This window comes from Nycticebus coucang, chromosome 17 (assembly GCF_027406575.1).
Source record: "Nycticebus coucang isolate mNycCou1 chromosome 17, mNycCou1.pri, whole genome shotgun sequence".
Taxonomy (NCBI): Eukaryota; Metazoa; Chordata; class Mammalia; order Primates; family Lorisidae; genus Nycticebus; species Nycticebus coucang.
The window spans coordinates 26,486,333-26,510,491 of NC_069796.1; the positions used below are offsets into that span (position 1 = coordinate 26,486,333).

Sequence of the window (24,159 nt, forward strand, 5' to 3'; positions counted from 1 at the left end):
ACACAGGATGTTGTTAATTTTCTGAAAATCTTTTGATTATAATAGGATTAGAGCAAATTTGTGATGAGGAAAGTGACCCTGACACTATTTTGTACCATCAAGAAGTTACTGTTTATCTTGTGGCTTAGTTTTGTTTGTTTTGTTTTTATTTTTATTATTTATTTATTTATTTTTTGAGGCAGAGTCTCACTCTGTTGTCCTGGTTAGAGTTCCATGATGTCATAGTTCACAGCAACCTCAAACTACCTAGGCTTAAAGTGAATCCCCCCACCTCGGCCTAGGCAGTAGATGGGACTACAGTCTCCTGCCACCATACTCTACTAATTTTTCTATTTTTAGAAGAGACAGGGTCTTATTCTTGCTAGGCTGGTCTCAAACTCCTGAGCACACGCATTCTGCCAGCCTCAGCCTCCTAGAGTGCTAGGATTATAGGCATGAGTCACCACTCCTGATGTGGTTTCATTTTTTTTAAAAGCTATCAAATTAAAGATATTTTTTGGTTTTATTTTACACTCCTATCCTTTCTTCCCCCAAACTAAAGATATTCTGTGTGACTACTTGTAGATAATTAAATAAAATAAAAATCAATAGTTTTTTAAAATTGATTCAGGTTAATTGAAGGTTCAAAAAATTAGGTTACAATGTTTGCATCTGTTAGGTGAAGTCCCTCTTATAATTGTGTCCTGCCTTTTAATCTGTCCCTTTGGAGCAAAAGTGTTTTCTTTTTCTAATATTGGGAGGAATCTTGAAAAAAATTTGTGTATGGATAGAACACTTTGAAAACAAATGTGAGCTTTGTAGGGTTGAAGATATATTTCTGTTCCCTAACTAATCCCAAGCCGCAGTAGCACACGATCAGCACTTGATCAATATTTGAATTTTTTGCACAATGGTTTAAATATGTTGCAAAAAATCTTATGTGTGACCTTACATCATATACAGAAAAGTTAACTAAAAATAGATCAGCAACATAAATATGAGTGCTTAAAACCATAAAATTCTTAGAAGAAAACATAGAGGGATATCTTTATGACCGGGGACTTGGCAGTAGATTCTTAAATGTGACCAAAAGCATTAACAACAAAAGGATGGATAAAAAATACTGTAGCCTTATTCACAATAATGAAAAGGTAAAAACTTATGTCAACAGCAGATGAATGAACAAAAAATGTGGTGTGTGTGTAATTAAATACTATTGAGTCATAAAAAGGAATGAAGTTCAGCTGTAACCTAGATTAACCTTGAAGATATTACACAAAGTGACATGAGCCAGACACAAAAGGACAAATACTGTGATTCCACTCAAAATATCTAAAATAGGCAAATCCACAGAAATAGATTGGATATTACCAGGGGCTAGAGGGAGGAGGGAATGGGTAATTATTCCTTAATGATTGTAGAATTTCTACTTGAGGAAAAGTTTGGAAATTGTGGTGTTGAGTGTACAACATTGTGAATGTAATTAATACCACTAAATTACACACTTAAAAATAGTTAAAATGGTGAAACTTTTTGTTATTTATCTTATAAATAACAACAACAACAACAAAAAGAAAACCTATGCTTGCAGACAGTCTTGAAGTAGAATTTTCCGGTGTGTTTATTATAAAAGAAGTGATTCATTAGATTTATGGGAATATAGATCTTTGTCCCTCTGTATCCACTAGTTCCACATCTGTAGATTCAATTAACCATGGTTCAAAATTATTTGAAAATAAAATAAAATACAAAATAATACAAATAAATACAGTATAACAACTTTATACATAACATTTACATTGTATTAGGTATTTTGAGTAACGCAGAGATGACTTTAAAAGAGAAGATGTTCAAAGAGAGGTGCAAATGCTAATTTGCTTGAGCATTTGGAGATTTTGGTGCCTTGTGGGACGGAATGTCCTGGAACCAATCCTTTATGCATATTGAGAAAGAGACTATGTTTGTTAAGCATATTGAATTGCAGATCTTAATGGGGCTGCAAGAAAAATTGGTGGAACAATTTAGGAAGGACATTAGCTATGTAAGTTTCAGCAGAAACTTTTGCATGATTGGTAGAAAGTATTCAGATTTTAGTATCGGTGTGATTCAGCCATTTGACTTTTGCTTGTAGCTTTTAATAGCTATCATCAAAATAGATAACTGAGAATGCCAATAATATGTCATTATGATTTTTCAAAAGATTAAGTATATCATATTTCTCTCCGTAAAAATATGTGAATTTCGATAGATCATAGAATTACAAAAATGTGCAGTTAGAACTATTCAAGTATTTCATTTTTAGCTTCTATATTTATATGTATTCAATTATAATTAATATTCAATCAGTGTAGATAATATATGCAATTTTTAAGTAAATTTGCATGTATGGGATGCTGAGAATTCTTGGGAAAATGGAAAATAATAGATAAATGTACCTTTATTTACAAAATAACCCATCACAAAATAATTTTGTGTGGCGACTTTTGAGATGCTCTCCGTATGATGTTCAGAGGCTGTCAGTTTGGAGGACAGTCTCATCACTTAAAAAAACGTGTTGTTGAATATAGTATGTCCTTAAAGTTGTATTTATCCTGTGTTTTAGGCTGCTGGGCTTGGTCGTATGAAACCAAACACACTTGTCCTTGGATTTAAGAAAGATTGGTTGCAAGCAGATATGAGGGATGTGGATATGTATATAAATGTATTTCAGTAAGTATCTTTTTAATTCAGTAATTTAGTTCAGAAAATATCAATTTGGGATGCTTACCCTAATTTTTGAAGCCTGTTTTCTCATATAATCTCTTCAAATACAAATATAGGAATGAAAAGAATCACATGAAGCATCTGGGTTTTAAATTGATGATCTATTAACAAAGTTTTTTGATGTATCTTTCTGTATCTCTTTACAAACAAGCACATACATTTATATGCATGTACATATGTGTGTGTATATGTACGTGTATGAACTCTGGCTTCCCACTGAAGTCAGTAAGCATTTTTCTGTCCTGCAGCTATTGCTGAGCAGAGTTCCCAGATGTCCTCAGACCCATCACCTTCTAACCTAGGTCCTTATAGTATCTTCTGCTTTGCATGGCTGATATGAGCTGCACACTCAGCTTCAGACCTTTGTGCTTGTTCCCTGCACAAATTTTGCAGCTAATCATTTGGTTCATTCTCAGTTATTTGCATTTCTTTTACTTAAATGTTCTTAACATGTTTTTGCTTTTCTCTGAAGTGTTAAGTTTTGTATTTAGGGTACACTTTTTAATGGTATTTCTAATGATCTTTACCTTATAGCTTAGTTTTGTTTTATTTCACTTACAACTTGCCTTTTGTGGGTTGTCTAGTGGACTTTTCTTATTCTTTTGTTACTTTGTTTTTCTGGTTTTATTGTGTTTATGAATATTTGTGTATGTACCTGTTTAATGTAATTTACCTCAAATGCCTTTTGGAACTGAGTTATTTTAAAAAAGAATAAAGCTTTTTTTGTTTGTTTTTGACAGATTTTCTTTCTCTCTCTCTCCCTTTCTGTCTTATTTTACTAATATTTGCCTAACAAATCTATTTATCCTAGTCACACTGATAATAAGCATTCCCTCTCATTATGCCATTCTCAATTGAGGAATATAGTTTTTTTTCTTGTCCTAACCACTGATGAAATACAACTGTTTGTTCCTTGGTAAGAAGTATTTCTTCATTTATAAATAGGTGTCCTTTAAAAAAACAAAAACACTTATACAGTAGCACTTTTTTTTTTTTTTTTTCTCTCTTCCGAATTTTTATCTCATTAGCTTTCACTCACTGGAGTGATCTCCCTTACTGGAACTCCTGTTGTATTTTTAGATATAACCACTTAGTTATTTGGCTGCCTTGTGTGTGACAGTTTTGTCTTGATGAGGAAGTAACCACATCTCAGATTCTACTTTGTATTTTTTAATATTGCTTTATATTAATGAGGAGCATATGTGATGAACAGAATTTCCCAACTACTTGTTAAATGCTTTTAGTAAAATTAAACTCTGCTGATTCATTGTATGCTGTGGCTGCTGTTTCACTGTGGGTTTTTACTTTTTGTAAGCAGTCTTATTGTGCCTTTCTAATTCTGTACTCTGTATGGGGATTAGGGAAAGGAGACAGTGGAAAGAATAAATAATGTGGGTCATGGACTTTACAGCCTCTGACCCACAGATTATGCTTTTTCTCTCCCAAGACTCAAGACCAGTGAGATGGTGTAATTATCTTAGAGAATAGAAAAAGTGAAATTTTTGCAAATGATTCTTTCATATACCTGCTACATTATTCATCACAGTGACTTACAATGGGAGCACTGAAAAAGAGGTCTTTTGGTCTTTGACCTTGTAGGGATTAAAGTGAATGGTTGCTATGAAAATTAAATATTCTTCCAAGGATTATACATCAGGCTGCAGTTAAAGGATAGGCAAACTACTGCTTTCTGGTTTTTAGAACCTTAGACGTTAATAGCAGTTTTAAAGCGGTGACCCTGCTCATTCTTTGTCTTGTGGCACCCAGTGTTAGACTGCGATTCTGAACACCTGGTGCAGGTGAGGCGTGTTTATATATCTGTTCCTTTTGTATTAACATTATGTCAGGTCTGAACCTCAGTTCAGTTCCTATAGTTTATAGCAAAACATTTACCTGTTTTAATCCAAAGCAAACTTGGGAAACTGTATTTCCTAGCTTATCATCAAAGAAATTTATGTTGATTCAGTTGATTTATTTGCTATTTTTTAATGTGTAGGGTAATTTTTTTCCTAATATTAGTTAGACATTTCCAGAGGTTGAATTGACTGAGAAAAATTACCATGTCTTATTTTTTTCTACAGTGAATCTCTTTTGACCTTAGTAAATTCATCATAGGAATGAAGCCTAATAATCTCTCAATGATTTAAAAACAACACAAAAAGTAGGGACGCTTTCTGCATGTATATGGATGGTTACATTTCATTTGTATCAAATCCTGAAGAGGAAATTATAAAAAGGAAAATGATAGGAAAATAGATGAAAAACAATAAAGCTATCAGCCTATATAATATAGAAAAAAAAAATAAAAAAAAAATAAAAACAACAAAAACCTTTTATAACTACATATTACACCCTAAACACATTCTTTTATTTGTCAGTAGGAATAATAATTTACTATTTGAGTAGATTTTAGCCTTTTCTTTTTATTATATTTAGCTATATATTAATATATCAAAGCTATATATCATTATTTTTTATATGTCAACAGTGAACATTGATTATTTGATGAAAGATAATAAGTAAAAGTAAAGGTTAAGCCTGTTACCACTCTTGGAGAACAATCTGAAGTTCTGGAATTTAAAATTCTTTTAGTAAATTTGAGAAAAATTCAGGTTAAAATGGAGATTTATGTTCTTAGTGAAGTTTTCAGAGTTTGGTTTAAGAGCCATCTTTCAGGTTTTAATGTGTTTAAAACACAAGTGCTCCCATTTAAAAAATGAAAAGGCGATGTGGATATATAGTATACCTACAGAGGCATATAAAATCTTTAGACTACTTTTAAACCATTTTTGTACACCTTTAAACGTTGTGCTGAAATACCCTCTCTCCTTTTGGAAATGGTCTCTTCATGCTCTCCTGTCTGCTCTCACTCTTAGCAGAATCTGTTTTCTTTGCTTTCCTGTATTTCTTTTGGCTTTAAGAGTATAAATCTTAAATTTAAATGTGGTGAGATTACTGAAATTTGTCTTTCTGTAACTCAGCTTTATAGGGTAAAAGTGCTGTTTTGCTTTACAGAGCTGCTATAGGTAGAGTGTTACTACTATGAAAATGTACAGAGTGGTCTTCAAGAGTATTAGAGGAGGAGACGGGGGTGGTATGGGATTTCCATTAACGTTATTATGCAGATCTAACCGAGTAACTTCAAAGCACATTTTAAAAAATTCAAACATTTAAAGCTGAAAATAATTTATTTATTTATGTTTAAATTTATTTATTTATTTTTATAGTTAAATCATAGCTGTGTACATTAGTGCAATCAAGGGGTACAATGTGCTGGTTTCATATACAATCTGAAATATTCTCATCAAACTGTTCAACGTGGCCTTCATGGCATTTTCTTAGTTATTGTATGTAGACATTTGTATTCTGCATTTAGTAGGTTTCACCTATATCCATTCTAAGATGCACCGTAGGTGTGGCCCCACCAATTACTCTCCCTCTACCCCAGCCTCCCCCCTCCCATCCCCTCCCTTGGCCCTTTCCCCATATTCTTGTGCTATAGTTGGGTTATAGTCTTCATATGAAGGCTATAAATTAGCTTCATAGTAGGGCTGAGTACATTGGATACTTTTTCTTTCATTCTTGAGATACTTTGCTGGAAGAATATGTTCCAGCTCCATCCATGTAAACATGAAAGAGGTAAAGTCTCCATCTTTCTTTAAGGCTGCATAATATTCCATGGTATACATGTACCACAATTTGCTAGTCCATTTGTGGGTCAGTGGGCACTTGGGCTTTTTCCATGACTTAGCAATTATGAATTGGGCTGCAATAAACATCCCAATACAGATGTCTTTGTTATATTGTGATTTTTGGTGTTCTGGGTATAAATCTAATAAAGGAATTATAGGATTGAATGGCAGGTCTATTTTTAGATCTCTAAGTATTCTCCAAACATCCTTCCAAAAGGAATGTATTAGTGTGCATTCCCACCAGCAGTGTAGAAGTGTGCCCTTTTCTTCACATCCCTGCCAACATGTCTGGTTTTGGGATTTTGTTATATGGGCTACTCTTACTGGGGTTAGGTGATATCTCAAAGTAGTTTTGATTTGCATTTCTCTGATGATTAAGGATGATGAGCTTTTTTTCATGTGTTTGTAGATCATGCGTCTGTCTTCTTTACAAAAGTTTCTCTTCAAGTCCTTTGCCCACCCTGAGATGGGATCACTTGTTCTTTTCTTGCTAATACATTTGAGTTCTCTGTGGATTCTGGTTATTACACCTTTATCGGAGGTATAACCTGCAAATATTTTGTCCCATTCTGAGGGCTGTCTGCTTGCTGTATCATGCTGTTTTGATCACTATCAATTTATACTACAGTCTGAGGTCTCGTAGCGTGATTCCTCCTGCTTTGTTTTTATTTCTGAGTAATGTTTTGGCTATTCGAAGTTTTTCCTGATTCCATATAAAACAAAGTATTTTTTCAAGATCTTTAAAATATGACAATGGAGCTTTAATAGGAATTGCATTAAAATTGTATATTGCTTTGGGTAGTATAGACATTTTAACAATGTTGATTCTTCCCAGCCATGAGCATGGTATGTTTTCCCACTTGTTAACATCTTCAGCTATTTCTTTTCTTAAAGTTTCATAGTTCTCTTTGTAGAGATCTTTCACGTCCTATGTTAGGCTTACTCCCAAATATTTCATCTTCTTTGGCACTACTGTGAAAGGAATAGAGTCCTTGACTGTTTTTTCGGCTTGGCTATTGTTGGTATATATAAAGTCTACAGATTTATGGGTGTTGATTTTGTAGCCTGAGACCTTGCTGTATTCCTTGATCACTTCTAAAAGTTTTGTAGTAGAATCCCTAGTGTTTTCCAGATATACGATCATGTCATCTGCGAAGAGTGAACGTTTGATCTCTTCTGACCCAATGTGGATACCCTTGATCGCCTTTTCTTCCCTAATTGCAATGGCTAAAACTTCCATTACAATGTTAAAGAGCAATGGAGACAATGGGCAACCTTGCCTGGTTCCTGATCTAAGTGGAAATGATTTCAGTTTAACTCCATTCAGTACAGTATTGGCTGTTGGGTGCTGTAGATGGCCTCTATTACTTTAAGAATTGTCCCTGCTATACCAATTTTCTTAAGTGTTCTGATCATGAAGGGATGCTGGATATTATCAAAAGCTTTTTTTGCATCAATTGAGAGAATCATATGATCTTTATTTTTGAGTTTCTTTATGAGCTGAATTACATTTATAGATTTATGTATATTGAACCAGCCTAGAGACCCTGGGATAAATCCCACTTGGTCATGCTGTATAATTTTTTTGATATGTTGTTAGATTCTGTTTGTTAGGATCTTATTGAGTATTTTTGTATCAATATATATTAGTGATACTGGTCAATAATTTTCTTTTCTTGTTGGGTCTTTCCCTGGTTTAGAGATCAAGGTGATGATTGCTTTGTAGAATGTGTTGGGTAGTATTCCTTCTTTTTCTATATTTTGGAAGAGGTTTAGTAATATAGGTACTAGTTCTTCTTTAAACGTTTGGTAGAATTCTGACGTAAAGTCATCTGGTCCTGGGCTTTTTTTTTAGGGAGATTTTGTATTGTTGGTGCTATTTCAGAACTTGATATAGGCCTGTTCAACATTTCCACTTTGTTCTGGCTAAGTCTTGGTAGGTGGTGTACTTCCAAGTATTGTTCGATTTCGTTTAGATTTTCATGTTTCTGAGAGTAAAGTTTCTTGTAATATTCGTTAAGGATTTTTTGAATTTCTGAGGGGTCTGTTGTTATTTCATCTTTACCATTTCTGATTGATGAAATTGGAGATTTTACTCTTTTTTTTCCTGGTTAGTTTGGCCAAAGGTTTATCTGTTTTATTAATGTTTTCATAAAACCAACTTTTGGATTTATTGATCTGTTGTATAATTCTTTTGTTTTCAATTTCATTTAATTCTGTTCTGATTTTGGTTATTTCTTTTCTTCTGCTGGGTTTGAGGTTGGATTTTTCTTCCATCTTCAGTTGCTTGAGATGTCCCATTAAATTATTAACTTCCTCTCTTTCCATTTTCTTTAGGAAGGCTTGCAGTGCTATAAATTTCCCTCTTAGGACTGCCTTTGCAGTATCCCACAGGTTCTGATAATTCATGTCTTCATTGTTGTTTTGTTCCAAAAATTTGGTGATTTCCTTCTTAATCTCGTCTATAACCAATCTATCTTTCAGCATAAGGTTGTTTAGCTTCCATGTTTTTGTATGGGTATGCAGGTTCCTGCTGTTATTGAGTTCTACTTTTATTCCATGATGGTCTGAGAAGATGCAAGGAATAATTTCTATTTTTTTAAATTTGCTGAGGTTAGATTTGTGGCCTAGGATGTGGTTGATTTTGGAGTATGTTCCATGGGCTGATGAGAAGAATGTGTATTCAGTTTTGTTGGGATGAAATGTTCTGTAGATGTCTGTTAAATCCACTTGTTGAATGGTTAAGTTTAAATCTAAAACTTCTTTGCTTAGCTTCTTTTTGGAAAATCTATCCAGCACTGCTAAAGGGGTGTTAAAATCTCCAACTACTATGGAACTGGAGGAAATCAAGTTGCTCATGTCTGTTAGAGTTTCTCTTATAAATTGAGGTGTGTTCTGGTTGGGTGCATAAATATTAATAATTGAAATCTCATCATGTTGAGTATTACCTTTAACAAATATGAAGTGTCCATCGTTATCCTTCTTTATTTTGGTTTGTTTAAAGCCTATTGCGTCTGCGAATAGGATTGCAACACCTGCTTTTTTCTGCTTTCCATTTGCCTCCAGTATAGATGACCATCCCTTCATCTTGGGTCTATATTTGTCTTTTAATGTAAGATGCGATTCTAGTATGCAGCAGATATCTGGCTTGAGTTTTTGTATCCAGTCAGCCAACCTGTGCCTCTTTAGAGGACAATTTAAACCATTCACATTAATTGAGAGTATTGATAAGCCTTTCGAGAGTCCAGTGGACATTTTTCATCCTTTTGCAACTGTGGAAGTTAGAATTTGATCAAAATTTTCTGGGTGGGTTTACTTTTATGGTGAAGGATTATGCTGTCTTTATGGAGGATAGGTCTAAGAATATCCCGGAGAGCTGGTTTAGTTTTGGCAAATTTCTTCAACATGTGAATGTCTTTAAAGTATTTAATTTCTCTGTCATAAATGAAACTCAGTTTATCTGGGTACAGAATCCTGGGTTGAAAGTTATTTTGTTTTAGGAGATTAAAAGTTGATGACCATCCTCTTCTAGCTTGAAAGGTTTCAGCAGAGAGATCTACAGTTATTCTAATATTCTTGCCCTTGTAGGTGATGGTTTTCTTTCGTCTTGCTGCTTTCAGAATTTTCTCCTTCATATTAACTTTAGTGAAATTGATTATGATGTGTCTGGGGGATGTCTTATTCGGGTTGAGTTGTGCTGGAGTTCTGAAACTGTCTGCTATCTGAATTTCAGAATCTTTTCGATGTCTGGAAAATTCTCTCTCATAATCTCATGGAGAAGAGACTGCCTTGTGAAGCCACTTCATCGTTTTCAGGGATCCCTATAAGACGAATATTGCTTTTCTTCAGATTATCCCAGGGCTCTCTGAAGAGTGATCTGTTTTTGCCCTCCATTTCTCTTCCTCTTTTAGAGTTTGGGAGCATTCGAAAGCTTTATCTTCAATGTCATAAATCTTTCTTCTGCTTGCTCCATTCTGTTACTGAGGGATTCTACTGTGTTTCTCAGATCTTTGAGAGTTGCAACTTCTTATCTCAATGTGTCAAAATCTTTGGTCATTTGGTCTTTGAATTCGTTGAATTCTTGAGATATCTTTTGGGTTACTGCTTGGGATTCTAATTTGATCTGTTTTGCTATCCAGATTCTGAATTCAATATCTGACCTTTCAGCTATTTATTTGTGCATGGAATCTTGTGCTGTGTGTACCCCATTGTTTCTTGATGGAGTTGATCTACTCTGATTATTCGTATTGCCAGAGTTTTTCCATTGATTTCACCTCATGATTGTTTTTCACTGTTGACTCTGCCTGTCCTCAGAGTTGGGGTGGTGTCTCTCCAAGATTAGACCCCAGTGGGATCACTCTATTGATGCTGGATCTTTGTAAGGAGTGACCCTGTGTCGTTCCTCTGGGGCTCCCCCAACCAGGGAGTACTGGTTGTGGGAGCAACTCCAGAGTGTGACATACCAGATCCAGCAACAGGGTGGAGGGTGGTGCACACGGTTCTGGGAGTGTCTGGCGCTCAGTGACTTTGGCACAGAGAGCCCAAGGCTCCAGCAGTTTCCGTCCAGGAGAAGGGGTCCGTGCAGAGGCAGGGAGGGCTCTTGAGGGAAACACGGTTACCAGAGTCCCTGACCGACGAACAGGCTGGTGTGGAGGCACGTAGGGTACAGGAGGGAGGACATGGGGTTGCAGTGCTCCTGGAGTTCCTGGTCAGGGCGTGCAGAGGTCCGATTTGCATGGGTCGCAGCACCACTGGTATGGAAGTCCAGGCAGTCACGGGTCGCGGAGCAGCTCTTATGGAGGTCCCAGCGGGCACCCATTGCGGGTTGCAGCACAGCTCTTACTGAAAATAATTTTAGAGATCATCTATTGTCTGAATTTAATAGAAACTTTGGGTTTTCTTTCTTTCTTTTTTTTTTTTTTAAATAGTGATGCTTTTGACATACAATATGGAGTAGTGGTTATTCGCCTGAAAGAAGGTCTGGATATATCTCATCTTCAAGGACAAGGTAAATCTTATTTCCAATAAGTTTTTTACTTAAAATATATATATTACTTTGTTAGAAAATTTTATGTAATTTTGACAAGTTCTTTATTAATTTTCATAATCACCATTTATTCTATATCATGGAGTTACTATTCACTGCACTAAAGTTTGTGTTTTTTCTTTGTACCAACCTGGTTACCCGGGTTCAAATCATAACTGTCAGAGAAGCAGAAATTAATTGAAAGAAAGGGTGGCCAAATTTTTAAAAATACATGGTAAGTAAGGAAAATTTTATATGTGGCTACTGAACTGTTTGATACCTCCCTGTTTACAAAGGTAATGCTTTGTACACAGAGTTATATTAATATGAGAAACCACATTTTGCCATAAAGTGGCCTGCCGTCAGAAAAGACCTGTTAAATCATTTACACATTTTTTTAAGTTAAAAATGTTTATGGATTCCTAGCAAGTTACCTGAAAATAGTACAGAGAGGTCCTATGTACTTCTCATCCGTATTCCACCAGTGGTAACATCTTGAAAGTCTGTGGCACAGTATCTGACCAGGAAATTGACATTGGAACTATCCTCAGACCATGTTCAGATTTCACCACTTTTACATACCTACGTGTATATGCTTGTATACGATTTTCACGTGTTGATTTCTATAGGTCCCAACACAGTCAAGGTTCAGAACCATCTTTCACTGTCAAGACCTCTCTGTGTTCCTTTATGCCCCTACCAAGCTCTTTTTGTATCCCCTTCAATTATCATGCAATTTTGTCATGTCAAGAATGTCATATAAACAATATCATATGTAACTTTTAAAGCATTTTTCACTAGAGAAAAAACCTAATTAGTATAATTACTGTTTTTGCTAACTTTATAAAAACTGGAAATTTCTATATTCTCTATAAAGATTTCCTGATATTTTAAAAATATTACATACTTAAGAAAATATATATACATAATATTTTACCCCTATTAATTAGTGCCCAAATCATCAGAATTAGCTAAGCCTAAATAGCTAAGAGGCATATAGTGAACTTTGTTACAAATTTATGTATGCAAACTAGCTTAGTGTTTCCACCTTCTATTTCAAGAGTTGTCTACAGTTTTGAATGAAAGACTTTAAGGTATTATTCTTAGTAAAGTATCGCAAGAATGGAAAAATAAGTATCCAGTGTACTCTGTACTAATATGAAATCAATATATAAGCAATTACATGTTCATGAGAACAATAAAACACTATTATAGTCCAGTTTGGGGGTAGAGGGAAGCAGGAGGGTTGGGGGGGAGAAGGATGGCAGAAGGAGGGAGGGCGTGAGGCGGGACCTCACCTAATGTGCGCAGTGTGAGGGTGGTAACATGGCCCTGGGTGAGGCGCTCTTCTGCAAATGGAACTTTACCCTGGAAGTATTGTACCCTCATATTAATTTGAATGAAATTAAAAAAAAAATGAAGACTTTAAGGTATTTATTCATGTAACAAAAACGTATGCCTTGGTGAAAATGCATTTTCTTATTCTGGAGTAGGCCTGCCAAAATACATTTCAATTCTTACTCTACCTGACTGCTAATTGTTAACTCTGCATAATTATTACTAGCGTTCCTTTTCACTCTCAAAACTATCATAGTTTGGCACATAAATTATATAGTTCTGTCATGTATTGAGATTTGAATGTGACTGAAACTGTAAAAGAGTATTTCAAGTATTTATAATTATGCAATGTTTTGGAAAGCCTTATTATTCATCATTAAGATTTTGAGAAAGGATTTTAACTTAACGTAGGAATTAAGGGAATAGGCACTGGAGTCAGGCAGATCCACTTTTACAATCCCAACTCTTTTTCTCAGTAGTTTTGTAGTCTGGGAAAATTTGGTGATTTCTAAGACTGTTTCCTTACCTCACAGGATTGTTGTGAAGATTAAAAAGGAGACAAGGCCTATGAGCTGGCACCTGGGCTCAAATAGTTCCATTTTTGTTTCTCTCATTGACACAAATAAATGATGAGGAGTATGGACGTATTATCAATTTTATATTATCTTTGTCTTTGTGGTATTTTCATAATGGAAGTTGAGTATTTACCAACTCTGACTAAAAAAAGAAAATTAAGAAACTGCTTTAAACAATGAAATGGTACCCAGTGCTTAGGAAGACTCTGTCTCCTGGTCTTCCACGTTTCCAGTGTTGTCTGTGACCTTCTCTCTAGGTGCATATGAAGGACATTTGTGCATTTTGCAGTTTTTGTATGTAAACCTGACTTTGAGGAGAGAGTTGATTATAATACCACATATCATTCTTTTGTCTACCAGATTCTACTATTCTGGTAGTTGTTTTACTTAACTAATTCCCCAGCTCCTACTTCAAATACAGATTGAGTATTCCTTATCTGAAGTGCTTGGAACCTGGAGTATTTTCAATTTTGGATTTTTTTTTTTCTGGAATATTTAAATTTGTTCAGTACTTACCAACTGAACATCCCTAATCCAGAAATCTCAAATCTGAAATACTCCCATGAGCATTTCCTTTGAGTGTCATGTAGGTAGTCAACCAGTTTCAGATTTTTAGATTAGGGATACTCAACCTGCATCTGATAGTTAGTTGTGGTTCACATATTTAAGTGAAAAGGCATTTCAGATGGATTACTACAGTTGTTTTACGTAAGAAAGCAGTTATAATTAATTACTGCTTCATAACATATTTTGCTTAAAATGTAAGTATTAAACCATGATGTCTTCCTTAATAGTTAAAGTATGGATTAGGTACTATTTTAAATACTTTTTTGTCCACAGAAGAATTATTGTCATCACAAGAGAAATCTCCTGGCCCCAAGGATGTGGTGCTAAGTGTGGAGTATAGTAAAAAGTCAGATTTAGATACTTCTAAGCCACCTGGTGAAAAACCTGTTACACATAAAGGTAATTTTCATTCAGACAGTGCTTTATTAATGGTAATATTTTACTTTGGAGAGAAATGGTTTTTATTAATATGTCTTATAAAGCAACCTATTCTAATTGGTCAGGTAAAATTTAAGGCTTTCAAAAATGGCTACAAAATAACGAGCTGTTTTAAGGTATTAGATATTAGAACCAAACCAGGCCTAATTAATTGTTTGTTAATATGGTCTTGTGTTTTTACAGTTTGAAGCATAGGTTAAATCTGAATTTGGAAAACAACATGGTAATTTTAGAGTGAAAAAATCATGAGACTTACAGATAATTTTACCCACTGATCTATATGTCGTATTTGAGAAAGGAAAGAGGGATGACTTCCAAATCTTACTCTCCCACCCTCACTCTCCTACCTCTGTTCAGTCTAGTATCTCCATCTGTCCTATTGCCAACTGACACACAAGAAAAAATCTGCACTGTAAATCATCAAACCATATCATACTTTTGATTCCTATGAAATAATTACTGTTCTTTTTTCTGAATTTATAACCTTGGACAAATCACGTCTCTGTGTAATCTACATTATTTAGAAGCATTAATGTTGCATTTCATTTCTTTTAATTTATCTTATTTACTTAGGGCAGTAGTAGTTGAAAGTTTAGTTGACACCTGTTTTCCCTGTTAGTTCTTTTTTAGCTTGATTGTAATTTTTTTATTTTCTGTTTTGCCTCAAAACTCTGTAAACTGATTCTGATAAAGTTTCTCATGTCCTGCATTTATTTTTGGTTACAGTATACATTCTTTAATTTCTGCTTACTTCCCCACCCCCTTTTTTTCTTGCTTAAAACAGATCCTTTCTCTACAGAGTCTGTTAGGAATTAATAGATGAAGTTGTGATGGGAAGGAAAGTAATATTTATGAAACATCTACTCTATACAAACACATTATGTAGATGTTATTTATACATTAGCTTATTGATCTGTGTCACAGTCTTTTGAAATCATTATAGATGAGGAAATGGGATCAGTCTATTTCTACTCATCTTTTTATTATAAAAATCTAACTGTCTTTAACTTAGTTTAAATCATTTTCAATGTCAAGATATCCTTGACATTTCTGACGTCTTTTAAATGAGTACAGAATGTCCATAGTTATTTTTATCATCAAAGACAGATACTATTAAATATCTACTTTATAAAAGTCATATTTAATATTATAAAGTTAAAAACAATAATTTGTTTTTTTTTCCATAACAGGCATAAGAAGTTAGCATTCAGAAGTAACATTAGCTTTATTATGTGCTTGTTTTCTATTTAGCCAATTATTCTCAAAATTAGTATATAGAAAAGCATATACAATTTTAAAAGTCTACAGAATTAGAAACATCGTAGTGTAGTTATTATATAGTAGTATTTGGTTATTTCTGTCTTGATTGTTGAAGAATATAATACACAAAGGGACAAAAAGAAACACCCTTGAATATTTACTTAGTGCCAGGCACTAAGCTCAGTGCATTAACACTTGCAATGTAACAGCCTTATTTAAGGTAGGTACTGTTAACTCTTTCTGCAGATGAGAAAAGTGAGAGATTCAGTAACCAGCTTAAGTTCACACAGCTAGAAAAGGGGGTAGAGGTAAGATCAGAATCTTGGAGTCTAATTCCAGAGCCTATTGCAGTGTATTCTGTCCACGTCCAGAGTTGTATTATATATGCCTGAAACAAAGAATACAAATAAAGTAAGAAAAAAAATTAAAATCTGTCAACCCCAGAAAAATATTTATAGATATTGAAATATAAATGGACGAATATATGCACATATACATGCATACATATATAAATGTATGTTTTTGGACAAACATGACTTATGTATTACCTGGCATTTTATATAAAACAAAAGACTTGTGTCTGATCAAATTCCTTAGTATTTCAAGTGGTAATATGGTGATTAATTTTTTACAGATACCAAGTTTCATGAATTGTTTTAAAATTGCTTTTCAGTCATTTGCACAGTGATACAGTAGCATGTTTAAAATTTCTGTATTATCTGCAACATTGTTTTTTTTAAGTCATTTCTGCTCAATGAGCCATAGTTCAACTTCTTTTCAAATGATTCGAAGTATGAAATTTACAAGATTAAAAAAAAAAATCTGAAGTTTTTTTGATAATTTTACAGAAATAAAATTTAGGTGTGTTAATCAGTTGCCATGTAGGGCAGAATCTAAAATATGTTTGCTTTTTAGAATATTCAACACTCAGTATAGAAAATACTAATTTTCAGTCTTGATTTTTTTTTAATGGACTGTTGCTTCATACTATGTTTTATTTATAAATGTGTTTGATTTAGATTTTCATTACCTTTCTAATATAAAAGCAATTAACTTATATTTTGTGTTTTTTAAACATAATCTAGACGAGGAAGAGGATGGCAAGACTCCAACTCAACCACTGTTGAAAAAAGGCAGGCATTTTTCATCATTTTATTTTAACCCCTTTTTTCATACTGTTAACTCTTTAACTCCAGCCTTTTTCTTTTCTTTTTTTACCTTAGTTTTTATTTTCCATGGTGAGGTGATGTTACAGTTATCTATTGAATGCAGATTAGAATTGTCTTTAACCCAACTAAAGAGTTAAATCTTCTTGGGGAAAGGTGATATATCACAGACAAGTTCTTTTAAATCGTCATTGTATTTCTGAAATACTCAAACCCTGAAGTCAGTTTTCCTTTTTTAATTTAAACTGCATGGTTTAGATAATAAGTAGGGGCACTGAAATAGGTTTATTTACAGTGTCACTTGCATTCTTTACCATCAGTTGTAAGCAGCCAAGTCCTCAATTTTGATACTAATATATTTTTCATTTCAAAAATTACAATATTTCTCACAGTCGCGCTGCGTTTGGGAGATACACAGTCATGTCAACGTACATGAATTTTATGAGAAGGAGATAGAGGTGAGAGTTATGGAGCAGTGTGGTTTGGTAGCCATATTATTTCATCGCGCAAAACCATTCGTCATGTTTGCATACACCATGGCAGCATGAAAAGTGAATGACATCCTGCAAAGTGATCAGGTGTCCTCCTGTGGATTTCTGCTCAGAAAATTTTGGTGTAGGAGTTTCATAGTAGTCATTTGCTTGCTCACAGTACCAATGCTGACTTTTTTTTCTTTTCTCTTTCTTCTTCTTCTTTTTTTTTTTTTTTCATTCCTGGGAAGAAAAATGGGCACTCCCTTGGTGTCTTATCTTTTAGACCTAAAGCAGATGGGTGTCCTTCCATGAAATTCCCACCATCTTTCTGTGGTTCAGAGAAAGATGTGGTCATTACGTGGCTTGAGGACTGGGTGTTACGTGTTGAGAGGACAAAAGATAAAGACAAGGGAGTTTCCCCCCGACTGAGCTTCCACCGTGATGATTGTGAGGTTGCTAGCACATCTTCAGCTCCTTTCTGTGGTTCATATTACAGATGCCAACTTTTTATTTTAAAAAAGTCTTGAGCTTTACAGTATTGAAATACCAGATTACAAAAGAAATATTTTCACAGAATAAGTATAAACTTGATTTGTCCAGTCAGACTAAAATAGCTTGGAAAAAAAAAAAAACCCAAAAGCAGCTGAATATAATTTTTTTGATTGGTATTTATGATTCTCTTAGTTTCCCCTTCATTGAGAATGTTCAAAATATTAGAAATTAGGCAAGATAATTTGGATTAGTTTAGCTATTATAAAGAGATATTTATCTGTAGCCATTTTTAAAGTATGTTTAAATTATAAGAACTGAATACTTGCAGATTCCATAGACAACTGTCTGTATTACAGACATATCAACATATGTAAGTTAGGAAACAGTAGAAGTTCAACAATAGGGGCTTTAATATTATTTACTTCCCTTATATCTCATTTTTTGCATAATCCTTTAGAATCCAAAGGCCCTGCTGTGCCTTTAAATGTAGCTGACCAAAAGCTTCTTGAAGCTAGCACACAGTTTCAGAAAAAACAAGGAAAGAATACTATTGATGTCTGGTGGCTTTTCGATGATGGAGGTAAGATGGCTAATACGTATTTTAAGTAATTTTAAACATCCTGAAGTTCCGAGAATAGTTACAAGAACTGGTGTGCACTCTTTACCCATAGACCCCCACCCAGTCACATTTTGCCAACATTCCCGAAAGAAAAGGATTCGTTTCCGACTCCGGCCCAGCAATTTGCTGTCAGGCTCCTCCTGTGGCCTTCGGTGTGGCAGTTGCCGTGCACGTCCTTGAGCTTCATGGCCATCACGTTTTTTTCAGTATTACAGACCATTTTGAGGGACGTCACTCAGTTCGGAGTGCTAGGTGCTGTTTTGTCATGATCAGTTTCAGATTATTTGTGGCAGAAATATCACAGAAGTAATGCTGTGCTCTTCTGTCTGCATCTCCTTAAGTGGCACATGATGTTTGTCCCTTAATTGATGAAGTTAGCTTGCAGTGTGGTCTGTCTGCGAGTGTTACTTTCCCTCTAATCATAGATATGGGGGTGAGGGGGAGTTACTTTGAGACTAGTTAAGTAACATCACTTTACCTTTACCACGATCTTTTGCTTCCACAAATGTTTCTGCCTGAATTTATTGTTGTTATTGTGGTTGCCAAGTAATAATTTGCCAATCCTGTCATTTCTTGTTTATTAGTTGCATATTACTGTAAGGAAGAGTTCTCTTTTTACAGTAAAGACTTGTTGATTCCCGTTTTATCCAATGGGATGTCATTTATTATTCTCATTGTTTTGGTATCGGATTTGTCCCATGTTTAGCTAGTGGGATCCTCCATAGGCTGACTTGTGTGTCTATTTTTCATGTCCATTCGTTCTTTTTGTTACTTTCTGACATGAGATGATGTTATAGGCTCAGTTCGTAGTTCTGTACTTTCCCTACACTGGCCATGGAAGCGACCCTTTATCTAAGGAATGCTGATTCCTGTAGTGGAGAATTGTATTTAGAAACAAAGATCAGGGCATTAGATATGCTACTAGAGGGTCACTGTCCCTAAAACCACTCTGAGGACAGAGCTAGAAAATACACATCTGGTTGTGTGTGTATATATTTGTTTGTGTGTAGATACAGAGAGAGGAGGTACCAGTTTCAGTCCAGTATCTCTCACATTTCTCATTTCAGTGCTCAGCTCCCGTAGGGTCGTCCAGTGCGCTCATTTCCTCGCGTGTGTCCAGTCTCCCACCAGTAGGGTCGTCCAGTGCGCTCATTTCCTCACGTGTGTCCAGTCTCCCACCAGTAGGGTCGTCCAGTGCGCTCATTTCCTCGCGTGTGTCCAGTCTCCCACCAGTAGGGTCGTCCAGTGCGCTCATTTCCTCGTGTGTGTCCAGTCTCCCACCAGTAGGGTCGTCCAGTGCGCTCATTTCCTCGGTCCTCCCGCGTGTGTCTAGTCTCCCAGCTCTGCCTGTCCACTGGCCCATTTGGCAGCCTTCCCAGGTGGACCCAGACTCCTCTGGATCTTCTTCCTTGCACAGGCCTGCCCTAGTGGCTGTTCTGACTGGATTATCAAGGAAGGACGGAAAGAATTTTGTTTTATATTAAATTGTAGTAAACATGTATTTTAGAGACTAAATTGGAATTAAAAGTTTTTGAATGAGAAATTGGCATTTTATAAATCATTTGTTATATTTTTATAATTCAGGTTTGACCTTATTAATACCTTATCTTCTGACTACCAAGAAAAAGTGGAAAGACTGTAAGATCAGAGTATTCATTGGTGGAAAAATAAACAGAATAGACCATGACCGGAGAGCGTAAGTTCATTTTAAAATTGAAGGCATTGATCTAGTGACACTTCATTTTCACATTATGGGCTTGAGGAGTATAATAATTAGACAGTCCAGAAAATGTCAGTCGTGTTCCTCTGTACTGAAGCTAAAAATCTAGTTAAGTATAACTTCATTTTCTTTAATTTAGTGTTCATGTTTAAGTTGTAGGTACTTAATTTTGTTTAAATATATTTTTTAACATGTTAGCATTGAGAGGGTCCTCCTTAAATACTTGCAACATAAAAACGTTAAGCAGCTTTTTTTCTTTTTTTTTTTTTTTTTTTTTTGTAGAGACAGAGTCTCACTTTATGGCCCTCGGTAGAGTGCCGTGGCCTCACACAGCTCACAGCAACCTCCAACTCCTGGGCTTAAGCGATTCTCTTGCCTCAGCCTCTGGAGTAGCTGGGACTACAGGCGCCCGCCACAACGCCCGGCTATTTTTTGGTTGCAGTTTGGCTGGGGCCGGGTTTGAACCCGCCACCCTCGGTATATGGGGCCGGCGCCTTCCCGACTGAGCCACAGGCGCCGCCCAGCTTTTTTTCTTTTAATTAGGGAAGAAAGTACACAAAGATTGCGTATTCATGCATGGGGTGCATTCTGTTGACTTCTAGACAACAGAAATGCAGGATGGCCTTGTTACCCATCTTCCTCCTGCCTGTGCTGCCGTATCTTCCTTCTGCTTTCAGGGCTTCCCTCCTCTGCCTTCAGTACCCGTGTCTTGTCTCTGATACTCCTGTCTGTACGTATTGTAGACATTGCTTCCTGCTTCATACTCGGAAAGCAGAGTATGATCCTCCACGGAATACTTCAACAACTTGTCCATCATCTATCAGAGAAAGTCTAATTGCTATAGTGCCCCTGACAATTTGTCCTCCTGTCCTTTTCCATTCTTATCTCCTATTCCCCCAGTATGCCCGATACTTGTTTACAGTTCCACACATGTCCCACACATGCTGTGAGCTCAGGCTTCTCCCTGTGCTCATCTCTATCCTGTAAACAGCTCTTTACTTGCCGTTCCTATTACCTGTTTAAATACTCTATTCCTTAAAACCCAGCTAGGTTCTTCCACGTGCCTTCCCCATTTTTTTTCATTTTGCCCCCTTGACTAGTTATTATGTTTCTTTTCTGAATCAGAATACACTGATACTACCACTCCTCACATTATGGCCTGTATTATATTTTCTTAAATTTGAGTTTCATGGACCCTATAATGTTTTGCACTTAGTTTAGGTAGATACTGGAATTCAAGTAGGTGTTAAATCATTTCAAATAATGAATTATGTAAGAAGTACTAGTAATGAATTTAATAGTTAAACCTATAAAACCTCTGTTTTCTAATATCTCATATCTTAATGTTAAAAACTTATTTCATTAAAAATTCTGGTTTTTTTATTGCTTTTCTTGTGTGTATGTTTCTGTATTCAATTTATCTCGAATGGTGCCACCAGTGATTGCCAACAATACCTCCAAAAGAGTACTTACTGAATAATCAGGCTTATTGTTATTCCTTTTCCAGACCTATTCCAATTCTTCATCCCCCCGCGCACCCCCCCCCAATCTGTGAAGTTAATCTGCTATTAGCTGAATATTCAGTTTGGCTCCCAAAGTCATGTTTGGATGTTGATATAACCATTCTTCTTAAATGAAGAATAATTAAAAATAATTATTCATTTACTAGTTTTTACTGAAATCCATGTATTTACCAATATAATTTGGTTAAAATTAGCTTTAAAAACACTAATTGTCTCCATGCCCATGACGTTTCACTTACAGGAATGGAGGGTGGGGGAAGTAAATTCACACCTCTTGGGTGTAGTGTGGGCTATCTGGGTGGGGGGCATGCTTATGACCTTATTGACTCAATTTGTGCAGAAAACAAAGTATATAAATAAAACACGAATGCCCCCTAATAATTCTAAAATAATAATTTTTAAAAACCCACTTAATCATGCCCTACCTCTCGCGTGCCCCCCCCCCCCCCAAGAACCAGCACTAGTTGTCATTTGGATTTCATTTGTAATGTCTTTACTCACTATTGGATACCAAGGAGAGATTCAGAGAAAGTAAAGAATGTAACAGTAGTCTCTGCTCAGGGAATTTACAAGTCTGCTTGTGAATGAACGGTGTGAATTAATTCAGATGGGCGCTGTTCAGCACCTGATAGACTTTTCCTGTAAACCACGCTCTTAAGGTACATGGATCCAGCCCAGGAAAGAAGGGAACTCTTGGTGCTTCTGTACATCCTTCAAGTGTCTCATTGTTACTCATTTCTGTTGTAGGATGGCTACGTTGCTCAGTAAGTTCCGGATAGACTTCTCAGATATTATGGTCCTAGGAGATATCAATACCAAACCAAAGAAAGAAAAGTAAGTTATTGTATAAATTATAAATTTCTGATACTTTGATAGATTCCGTACTCAGGCACAGATTCAACTTAAACTAATTACCCAGGGTATTTTTTTCTGCTATTAATTACATGTGAAGTCAGTTTTTTAAAATTTAGCACTAATGGTTGGCATGCCTGTCACAGATATTGAAGTATACCCAGAGTTTTTTCAATTTTCAGAGAGGATTTCAATTACTACTTTGTGTGATTTCTGAAAATTGTTAATGCTAAAAATGATTCATTTCCCCCACATGCATTATAACCACTCAGTCCCTACACGAAATACCTATTATTTTCTACTGTTGTTTTATTTCTAATCTAAGAATTTGTGTACAGTAATTGCATTCAGAATTCTCTTAGCATGAACTCTTAAAATATTTTACCTGTAAATGGTATATAGAGGTTGTTATAGTTCTGTTTATTTTATCAAAGATAGTTTTTTTCAGATAAATGTTTGATAAATGATGAAGCTGATATTTTCTATTTTTTAAATAGAAAATAGTAAGGTCTACCTTGTGAGACTTATAATCAGGGAGAGATGGCTTCTATTATAAAACTATACATACCATGTACTTTACACTAGATTTGATATGAAAAATGCTTTTCATTATTCATAGGGGATTAGAATGTCATTAATTTATCCTAGTAAGGATCTTTGGATCTAGAAATTAATTCTGTGTCTTTCTAAAGTTTTAGTATCTGCCCTTTTCTCCCTTCAAAATGTTCTATTGTATTTTCTTGCACTACTTTCATTCATTGAAATTTGAACTGGGAAAGCCTTTGAATGTATTGAGCAAAGTAGCACAATTTGACTTACTGCTCAAAGGCATCATTTTGGCTACTTTGATAAAATGTATTCAGGGTGGGGCAGGGGCAGATAGCGATCAGCGTCAGCATTTAAAACAATTTCATTACAGTTTGAGTAATAAACCTTATCTTTAATGGTTGGACCAGAAGTATTTTGAATTTCAGATTTTGTTAGATTTAGGAATATTTGCATTATACATACTGGTTTAGCATTCCTAATCTGGAAATCTGAAATGCAAAACACTCCAGTGAGCATTGTCTTTGAGCATCATGTTGGTACTTAGGAAGTTCCGAATTTCATAGCATTTGAAAATGCGGATGAGGGGTACTCAAATTGTGTGGTCATTATGCTCCTAAATTTCTAAATCAGCTTGAAAGGCTAGAAATTGCCTTTTCTTTTTTTAATAAATTGACAGCGATCGTTATAGTTGGGCTGTGGAAGGGAGCATAATAGATGAGAGCATTAAGTTTTCAAGTTTTAATTTATTGTTTAAGACTTCTGCTATGTAATTCAGATAAGGTTAATGGTCAGTGGTCTCTTTTATAAGTATTACAGCTTTTGATGAAATGATTGAGCCATACAGACTTCATGAAGATGATAAAGAACAAGATATTGCAGATAAAATGAAAGAAGATGAACCATGGCGAATAACAGATAATGAGCTTGAACTTTATAAGACAAAGGTATTCTTTTCTTCTACCCTTCATTAATCTTCTATGTTATCCTTTAAAATTCTTAAGACATAAATACCAAGAACTCCAATTTAAAATGCAAGGAAGCCGTTGTATAAATTAAATCCACTTCAAGTTATTGGAAGAATTTCCATGTAATAGGGAAAATATAACAAAAATAAAAAATAAAAAGAA

The 24,159-nt window shown here is 35.1% G+C and overlaps 1 protein-coding gene across 2 annotated transcripts in view; it reads left to right on the forward strand.

Moving 5' to 3' along the window:
* The window catches only part of SLC12A2 (solute carrier family 12 member 2), a 104,824-nt gene that overhangs the window by 75,383 nt on the left and 5,282 nt on the right, over positions 1 to 24,159 (forward strand). Inside the window, exons 18-25 of one of the 2 annotated variants that reach the window (XM_053566960.1) lie at positions 2,582 to 2,688; positions 11,363 to 11,442; positions 14,214 to 14,339; positions 16,724 to 16,771; positions 18,227 to 18,349; positions 19,973 to 20,084; positions 22,379 to 22,465; positions 23,841 to 23,976. In XM_053566960.1, the coding sequence (XP_053422935.1) occupies positions 2,582 to 2,688; positions 11,363 to 11,442; positions 14,214 to 14,339; positions 16,724 to 16,771; positions 18,227 to 18,349; positions 19,973 to 20,084; positions 22,379 to 22,465; positions 23,841 to 23,976 (819 nt within the window). The remainder of the gene's footprint in view (positions 1 to 2,581; positions 2,689 to 11,362; positions 11,443 to 14,213; positions 14,340 to 16,723; positions 16,772 to 18,226; positions 18,350 to 19,972; positions 20,085 to 22,378; positions 22,466 to 23,840; positions 23,977 to 24,159) is intronic. The other variant, XM_053566961.1, reaches the window with a different exon arrangement.